Here is a 10,025-nt window from a genome sequence, read left to right on the forward strand (position 1 = left end):
CTGCCACAAATGTAGAGATGGAGCACAAAAAGCCTCCTTCTGATAGAGAGCAAAGCCCTTTCCTCTGGGACCTGCAGGAGAATAGAGTAGACCAAGCTGGCATCCCAGAGCATCATCACTAGCATCCAACTCAAAAAGCCAGTCTGGGTAAGACCCAGTTATCTTGGATCCAGCACAAATTTTAGTTGACTCAAAATAAAATCTCTGGTTATAACACAAAGATTATATTCCATTACTAAAAACAATTTGATTGAATTATAACTGTTTACATTTAACAGTGTTATCAATTGTACTAATTTGTAAAAATATTTATTGCTTATATTAGAGATTAGCAGACATTTTCTTTAAGGGATATATAATAATCATTTTAGGTTTTGCAGGTCATATAATCCCTGTCACAGTAACTCAATTCTGCCCTTGTAGTGCAAAAGCAGCCATGGGCTATATGTAAATGAATGTATGGCAGTGTTCCAGTAACATGGTATTTACAGAAACAGGTGGGAGGCTGGCTTGACCCATGGGCTATAGTTTGCTAACCCCTAGTGTATATAATAGACTTTCTTCCCAGTCAGCCTTTCTTACCCTGTAATACTTAATATCTGCTCTAATTCATGTTCTGCCCAGACTAACATGATTTTCAGCCATACATTTAAGCTAAGTACTTTTGTTCATGATCCACTTTTATTATTACTATTTATCTCATCCCAGTTTCTGCTTTTTTCCACGTAGTGAATAAACCCGATCTTAATTTCAGGTGTTGTTTCCATCAGCTTATTTTGCTCAGTCCCCACCTCCCCATCCATGCAAGAGCTCAGGTTTTCTCTGTTTCTTTCCCTTTTTCCACCAGGCGAAACTTACTGGCAGGCATTTTCTAAGGCCGACTCCTAAGCCATACCAAAACTACCTTAAACTTTTAAGTGTAACTGTTGAGTCTGGTAACTGTTTATTATAAATCATTATATCAAATTCCATTCCTACTCATAAATCTGAAAATGACATTTAAATTAGCTTGCCTTATGTTACATTTTTAAAAAATCAATAGACCTAGCAGTTATATTATTGTAAGATTTAAAGCTTCCTTCAAAGCATTGTTTTTTTCTTCTTCCTTAGACAAATGCTCTTCTGTAGAGTGACCCTTGGGAAATCCTTTCTGCAGTTTAGCACCATGAAAATGGCCCACGCGCCTCCAGGGCACCACTCAGTCATTGGTAGACCGAGCGTCAATGGGCTGGCATATGCTGAATATGTCATCTACAGAGGAGAACAGGTATGTTACTCATCAAGCAAGCATAACCAAGTTCACAAACATGTCAACAGAGCACAGAGACCGTGTAAGACTTGAGAAAATCTTTCAATGAAATATCCACCACACAGTGTGCTAGTATTAATTACTTCAGATACAAAATAAAGGTATCAAAATAATTCTTTGACATCAGCTTTTTACATAAAACCCATTAGTAGCTGTCAGCCACATAACACAGTGTGAACAAGAGGGCAGCGGAGAGACAAAGGCTTGGGCCCTCGTCCTGTTGGGAGGCCTGCGGCTGTGAACGAGTGCCTTGTGCCACTTCCTGCGCACCATGCCAGGGCAGCTGCTGTGAGTGGGTCTGCATGAGTGTACATGCCACAGGGTTTGTCCAAAACCAAAAACAACGTGTCTAAATGTAACTGAATTTCAAATGAATACCGTAACTACACTAAAAGAAAAAATAAAGAAGGAAATAACTAAAGACACGTAACCTATGAAAACAGTATTTTACACTATGCCTTCAGTCGGGGACAGGGTAGGGAATGCTGTTGGGGGAAGACTGACAAAGGAATCCTGAACTCCTTTTAGTAAATCTGTTGATGGTGATACTGTGGGCAAAACAGTGAAACTCTTAGGTATATTATAGGATTGAGCACATGAGTGGATGTGTTGATGTACTGATTTGAGGAGCCAAAGTTCTCACGGTAGAAGAAGGGACATACAAATATGGAATGGAGAAGGTAAGAAAGACTCAAAGGATAAACTGAAATTAGAAATATTACTATGATCTCATGATTTCTAACTGTGTGTGTGTGTGTATACACATGTAAATTTATGGGTAAGTATCAATATAAACGTGTATGTATATGAGAGAGAGAGAGAAACCAAGGAAGGGAGGGAAGGAGAGAAAGAGAGACAGACAGGAAGGAAAGAAGGAAGGGAGGGAGAGAAAAGAGAGGAAGGAAAGAAGTGAGGGAGGGAGAGAGAAAGGAAGGAAGGGAGAGAGGAAGGGAGGGAGGGAGAGAGCAAGGAAGAAAAAGTGGAAGGAACGGAGGGAGAGAGAAGAAGGAAGGGAGGGAGTGATAGGGAGAGAGAGGAAAAAGAAACGAGAGAGGAAGAAGGGAGGGAGAGGAAGGGAGAGAGACTAAGGAAGGGAGGGAGAGAGAGGAAGGAAGGGAGGAAAAAGAGGAAGGAAAGAGGGAGGGAAAGAGGGATGAAGGGATGGAGAGAGGAAGGAGCAAGAGAGAGGAAATGAGGGAGAAAGGAAGGAAAGAAGGGAGAGAGAGGAAAGAAAGGAGGGAGGGGGAGAGGAAGGGAGGGCTAGAGTGTGAGAGACGAAGGATTGGAGGAAGGAGAGAAAAAAGGAAGGTAGGAAGAGAGAGAGGAGAAGGGAAGTAGAGGGGGAAGGAAGGGAGAAGGAGAAGGGGGAATGAAGAGGGGAGAGAGGAAGGGAAGGAGAGAGAGCTAGAGAACGGAGGGGAAGGAGGGAGGGAGGGAGGGAGAGAGAAAAAGAGAGAGTGAGGGAGAGCAGAGGGAAGGAGGGAGGGAGGGGCAGAGAAAGAGGGAGGAATGGAGGAAGGAAGGGGAAAGGAGGCAGGGAGATGGAGGAAGGAAAGGAGGGAGAGAGCGAGGGAGAGCAGAAGGAATGGAGAGAGGAAGGAAGGGAAGAGGGAGGGAGGGAGAGGAAGAAAGGGAGGGAGAGGAAGAAAGGGAGGGAGAGGAAGTGAGGGAGAATGGAAGGCAGGGAGAGAGAAAGAGGGAGGAAGAGAGGAAGGAAGAGAGAGAGGGTGACAGAGAGAGGAAGGTAGAGAGCCAGGGAGGGAGGCAGAGAGGGAGAAAGTAGGGAGGAAGAGAGAGAGGAAGGAAAGAGGGAGAGAGGAAAGGAGGGAGAGATAGAAGAAGGGAAGGAAGAGAGGGAGAGAGGAAGGATGGGAGGGAGGAAACGGAGAGGGAGGGAGGAAGAGAGAGGGAGGGTGGGATAGAAAGAGGGATGAAGGGAGGGAGGAGGAAGGGAGGGAAGGAATGAGAGGGAGGGGGAAGAGAAGGAGAGAGAGAGTAAGGAAGTGAGAAACAAAGGGAGGGAGGGAGAGAGGAAGGAAAGGAGGGAGAGAAAGGGTGGGGAGGAAGGAGATAGAAAGGGAGGGAGAGAGGCAGGAAGGGAGGGGGAGAGCAAAAGACATGAAAGAAAGGGAGAGAGGAAGGGAGAGACGAAGAAGGGAGGGAGGGAGGGAATGAGAAAGAAAGGGAGGTAGAGGAAGGGAGAAAGAGGAAGGAAGGGATGGAGCAAGCAAGAGACAGAAAGGAAGGGAGGGAGAGAGAGTGTGAGGAAGGAAGGGAGGGAGCAAGAATAAGGAAGGGAGGGAAAGAGGGAGGGAGAGAGGAAGGAAGGCAGGGAAAGAGAGACGAGAATAAGGAAGGGAGGGACAGAGAGGGAGGGAAAGAGAGGGATGAAGGGAGGGAGAAACAGTGAGAGAGGAAGGAAGGGAGAAAGCGAGAGAGGAAGGAATGGAGGAAGCAAGAGAGGAAAGGAGGGAGAGAAGAAGAGAGAGAGGAAAGAAAGGAGGGAGGGGGAGAGGAAGGAAGGGAGGGCTACAGTGCGAGAGACGAAGGATTGGAAGGAGAGAAAAAAAGGTAGGTAGGAAGAGAGAGGAGAAGGGAAGTAGAAGGGAGAGGAAGGAAGGGAGAAGGGGGAATGAAGGGGGGAGAGAGGAAGGGAGGGAGAGAACTAGAGAGGGGAAGGGAAGGAGGGAGGGAGAGAAAAAGGGAGAGAGTGAGGGAGAGCGGGAGGAAGGGAGGGAGAGAGAAGAGGGAAGGAGGGACAGAGAAAGGGAGAAACGGAGGTAGAAAGGGAGGAAGAGAGGAAGGAAAGGAGGGAGGGCTAGAGAGAGAAGAAAGGAGGGAGGGAGGGAGAGAGCAGAAGGAATGGAGAGGAAGGAGGGAGGGACTGAGGGAGAGCGGAAGGGAGGGAGAGGAAGTGAGGGAGAATGGAAGGCAGAGAGAGAAAAAGAGGGAGGAAGGGGAGAGGAAGAGGGAGGGTGACGAAGGTAGTGAGAGAGAGATAGGGAGAGAGAGAGGGTGGGAGGCAGGGAGGGAGAGAGGAAGGAATGGAGGGAGGAAGGGAGGGAGGTAGAAGGGAAGAAGAGAGAGGAAGGAAAGGGAGAGCAGAAGGGAGGAAGAGGGAGGAAGGCAAGGAAGAGAGGGAGGAGGGAGGGAGTGAAAGAGGGAGGAAATGAGGGAGAGAGAGGAAGGGAGGGAGGAAGAGAGGAAAGGAATGAGGGAGGGGGAAGAGAAGGAGAGAGAGTAAGGAAGTGAGAAACAAAGGGAGGGAGAGAGGAAGGAAAGGAGGGAGAGAAAAGGTGGGGAGGGAGAGAGGCAGGAAGGGAGGGAGAGAGCAAAAGACATATGAAAGAAAGGAAGGGAGGGAGGGAGACAGGGAGGGAGAGAGACGGAAGGAGGGAGAGAGGAACGAAGACAGGGAGAGAGACGAATAAACGGAGGGAAAGGAAGGGAGGGAGAGAGAGAGAAACGAATAAAAAGAGGGAGAGGAAGGGAGGCAGGGAGAGAGACAGAAAGGAGGGGGGAGAGAGGAAGGAAGGATGGGAGAGAAAGGAAGACAGGGAGAGAGGGAAAGGAAGTGAGGGAGAGAGGGAAGGAGGGAGGAACAGATAGAGGAATGGAGGGAGAAAGGGAGGAAGGGATTGAGAGGAAGGAAGGAGAGAGAAGGAAGGGAGAGAGAGAGGAAGATGGAAAGAGAAGGGGAGGGAGGGACAGAGAAAGGGAGGAATGGAGGGAGAAAGAGAAGAAGGAATGGAGGAAGGAGAGAGAAAAAGGAAGGTAGGGAGAGAGAGGAAAGTAGGAAGGAAGAGAGAGAAGGGAGGGAATGGGGAGGGAGAGAGAAAAGGGAGAAAAGGGAGAGAGGGAGGGAGGGAGGGAGGGACAGAGGGAGGAATGGAGGGAGAAAGGAGAAGGAAGAAATAGGGAGGAAGGGAGGGAGGGCTAGAGAAAGACAGGAAGGAAGGATGAGAGTGGGAGAGAGAGGAAGGAAGGAGGGAAAGAAGGAAGGAAAGGAAGGAGAGGAAGGAAGGGAGGGAGGGACAGACAGGGAGGGAGGGAGAGAAAGAACAGGAGGGGGAGAGAGGAAGGAATGGAAGGGGAGAGAGGGACGAAGGGAAAAAGAGGAAGGGAGGGAGGGGAAGGAAGAGGGGGAGAGAGAGCGGAAGGAAGGGAGGGAGAAAGAGAGGAAGGGTGGGAGTGAGAGAGGGAGGAATGTAGGGAGAGATGGAAGGAAGGGAGATGGGGAGAACAGAGAGGGTGGGAGAGAGGGACGAGGGAATGAGTGAGGAGCATGGAGTGAGGGAAAGAGAGGTGTAGGGAGGCAGAGGGAGGGAGGGAGAGCAAGAGTGGGGAGAAAGAGGTACAGGGAGGGAGAGAAAGGGAGGGAAAGAGGGAGGGAAAGAGGGAGTGAGAGAGGGATGGAGGGAGAAAGAGGGGGTGGGTAGAAGGGATAGGCAGAGGGATGGGGGAGGGAGGGAGAGAGGGAGGGATGACATGGGAGTCATCAGGTACCCATTATTAGACTAGGCAATAATTATTAATGGATGCTAAATATGGGGATATTCCACTAAGGAGAAGAATATTTGCATGATTTTCCTACTACAAACTTACTTTCAAAGGGGGCGGGGGGAGTAGTCATTATTATATATTGGAGAAAGGGGACAATGCCTTGACCAGATAATCAAAATGAACATCACCAGTGAGGGACAGATAGGCTTATATTGTCTCTCTAGGTGGATACTCTAAAGGCACGACATCTCTGCAGCATTCCAGCCAAAAATACGTGATGTAAGTCTAATCAAAATGATAAATGTTTTACTTTTTTTAATGTGGAAAGATTGTATTCTTCAAAAGTGTTAAAAGACAGACAAAGGCTGTGCTAACTTCCCAGATTACATGAGGCCCCAGAGACATGAAAACGAAGTTATCTTTCTGCCCCCAGACTGCAGCCAATATTGGAAGAGAAAGTACATTATTAGATCAACTGACAGAATTGGAATATGGATATTAAATAAAAGGATTATATCAATGTAAACTTATAAGGTTGATTCTGTACTTAGGTAAGGCAATATCTCTATGCTTAGAAAATATATACTGGCGTATTTAGGGATAAAGGACTATGATGATGTATGTAACTTGTAAAAGTTTCAGGGAACATGCATGTGTGTTTGTGTGCAGGAGTATGTGTGTGTGGGTGTGGGTGTATCTAGTGTACAGAGATAGGGAAGGTGCAAATGATAAATGAGATAAATAAAACCTTCCCAAAGGTAGATCTGGGTAAGGTTATGTAGCTGCTGTTTTGGTACCATTTTAATTTTGCAACTTACTTGTAAGTTGGCAGCTGTTTCCAAATAAAAGTTTTAAAAGGAAGGAATAAATTTGTCATGTTTTCTGTTTAAATCATAAACCTTAGACTTCTAGAGAAGATGCTTTTTTTTACTTTTATTCAGTAATTATACTTCTAGAAATTTGTATTGGAATAATTAGTGATAGTCACACACACGCTATATACATGAATATATGGATAGTCGTCACTGTCTTGATTATCATAATAAAAAATTTAAACAACCTAAATATTCAGCAAAAGTAGAATTGTTAAATTTTAATATATTCATATGTCTGGTATTTTTTAACGTTTACATAATATATACCAAACATAGATTCACCCACAATATAAAAATATGGTTATCACCAGGTATTAATGAGTGATTTATTCACCCACAACATAAGAATATGGTTATCACTGGGTGATAATGAGTGGTTTCAGTTCTCTTTACCATATATTTTAAATATACTATAAGTTGTCTCTGATTCACCCACAACATAAGATGGTTATCACTGGGCATTAATGAGTGGTTTCAGTTCTCTTTACCATGTATTTTAAATATAAGTTATCTGCAGTAGTAAATGTTTCTTTCATAGTTGGGTACAAAGAAATAATAGGGAATACTTAGAAGATAAGTATAAGTTTACTTTTCTGAAATTTACTGATTAACCATCTCCCAGGTAAAATTTGACTTGATAATTTAGTCAGAGTCTCTCATGAAGTAATTTTAGAGTGATTAGTACAAAACTTATTTGAAAGAAAAAAAGCTTGAATAATGAAATGCACTCAGCCTTTATTTTATTTCCAGAGAGGATAATTGCGCTTCCGTATTCAGGTATACTTGTACACATGGGTCATGTTAACTCCAGTGTCTACTAAATACGTTCTCATGAGCAGTTTTTGCTGATTTTATAGGGAAGTTTTCCTTTGCTAACTTTTATTTCATTCTCCTTAGTCACACTCTAAATCATCTTTCACTCTTAACGTTTCACACTTTCAAAAACACACAAATGGTTGATGTGTTTTGATTGAGGATTGATTTGAGTAGTAGCATTTGTTATTGGCGAGATTGTTTCTTTCTTGAAGATTGAAAAGATACATTGAAGGTTAACTGAACTGTACTTGGAAAGAAAAAAGGCTCTGATTATAACATATGATTGGACTGAAGATGTCAGTGGTGTTTGTATATGTTGTACTTTAAACTTCACATGGGACATGAAGGGGAGGTGTTCTCTGCTCCAGAGATTTCACCTACTTTACTGAACTGATGTGAACAAGGCAGAATTACTTGACCAGAGAAGAAAAGACTATAGAAGAGAATGATTTCTAAAATGGTTTCCAAACACACAGAATCATTCAAGAGAGCATGACAGTCCCTTCCTCACCTCTATGAGACATAAACTGAGAGCATTTGAATTTACATTTTCGTGTTAGGGATTTGGATTAAGAAGAAATTTCAGAAAATGAGTTAGCAAAAGTGGTTTTGTATTAAACACATACACACACACACATACACACACACACATACACACACACATACACACACACACACACACATCCACACATACACACACACCCACACCCACACACACCCACACCCACATACACAGACACACACACACACACACATCCACATACACACACATCCACACACACACACATCCACATACACACATCCACACACACACACACACACATACACACATACACACACACACACAATGCTTGTATAACCAGCGTGGATTTAAAGTGACTTGACAGAAAATGATGGGTTTTGGTCCATCTTAGGCCCTTCTAGTTGTGCAGTTTAGTAATTCCCTTGCCTTTAATCCTCTGGACTGTGATGTGATTAATTAGTGTCTTAAAGGGCACACAGAAACAATTGGGTAGCCTAATCATTAGGAACCGGGAGCACTTAGATAAGGACCTCTAAGCAATTCATGCCATTAGAATCTTAGAATCTGCCTGACTAAAATGGATGTGTGTCAGGGATCACTGTAAATCATGAGCTACCTAAATGCAGACACTGGCACTGTTGACTCCTTTGCTTCAACAACTTCTCCGCAAGTAAAATAATGGGTCATAGAAAGTATTATAGGGATTTAACTTCACTGGGACAAAAGAAAGGAGTGGGTGTCCACTCATTTTTGACACTCAGCATTTGCCAGCCTGTGTTCTTTTTACCTTTCTCCTGTTTTTGTCTGTCTGCATGGTAAGTTCCTTCACAGCAGGGTCCACGTCTCACACCAGAGTTCTATCCTGGCTAACACGATGAAACCCCGTCTCTACTAAAAATACAAAAAAAAAAAAAGTTAGCCGGGCGCAGTGGCGGGCGCCTGTAGTCCCAGCTACTCGGGAGGCTGAGGCAGGAGAATGGCGTGAACCCGGGAGGCGGGGGTTGCAGTGAGCCGAGATCGCGCCACTCACTCCAGCCGGGGCGACAGAGCGAGACTTGTCTCAAAAAAAAGAAAAGAAAAAACTGCAAATAGTTTCTTTTGTGAGAAACTATAATATTCTCACAGAAATAAAAGTACAAACTGGTTACTGAGACTTCAGATTGGAAAGTCAGGAAAGATTCTCAATCTTGGTTTCTTCCCACCAAATGTACTAAAATAGAAACTGTTGCTGTTTTAACTAAAATCAGAGCAGACTGGAATTATGGAAAATAATATTATGAATGATTCCTTATATATATATATAGACAGAACTTAACATATTAATATTTTTTGTTCTTTTTAAAGTCCTTGCTGAGACCTTTTAGGAGGGAGTACTCTCTAATGAATAATACTAATAAAAAGAATGACAATAATAGATCCTTACTATGTCAGACCTCTTCTAAGACTTTTGCATTTAGTTCTCACAAAAATCCTAATATTACTAAATGTTAACACTAATATTAAATTTATCTCACATCCTATTAAATATTAACATTAATATTAAATATTTCACAAAAATTCTAATATTAACATTAACATTAATTTTTTTGTTTGTTTTGAGACAGAGTCTCGCTCGCTCTGTCGCCCAGGCTGGAGTGCAGTGGCGCAATCTCGGCTCACTGCAAGCTCCGCCTCCCGGCTTCACACCATTCTCCTGCCTCAGCCTCCGGAGTAGCTGGGACTACAGACACCCGCCACCGCGCCGGCTAATTTTTTATATTTTAGTAGAGACGGGGTTTCACTGTGTTAGCCAGGATAGTCTCGATCTCCTGACCTCGTGATCCACCCACCTCAGCCTCCCAAAGTGCTGGGATTACAGGCGTGAGCCATCGCACCCGGCCTAACATTAATATTAAATATTATCTCACAAAATCCTAATATTATTAAATATAAAATATTTAATTTTAAATGTTAGGATATAATCCTAATATTATATCTTAATAGGTACAGATGAGGAGAG

At 43.9% G+C, this 10,025-nt stretch overlaps 1 protein-coding gene across 1 annotated transcript in view; it reads left to right on the forward strand.

The window, feature by feature from the left end:
- TNKS (tankyrase) overlaps positions 1 to 10,025 on the forward strand; it is a 228,137-nt gene that overhangs the window by 209,718 nt on the left and 8,394 nt on the right. The window contains 1 exon segment of the mRNA XM_017894677.1: positions 1,111 to 1,267. Coding sequence (XP_017750166.1) covers positions 1,111 to 1,267 — 157 coding nt within the window.

Source organism: Rhinopithecus bieti, unplaced genomic scaffold (genome assembly GCF_001698545.2).
Source record: "Rhinopithecus bieti isolate Rb0 unplaced genomic scaffold, ASM169854v2 scaffold_25360, whole genome shotgun sequence".
Taxonomy (NCBI): Eukaryota; Metazoa; Chordata; class Mammalia; order Primates; family Cercopithecidae; genus Rhinopithecus; species Rhinopithecus bieti.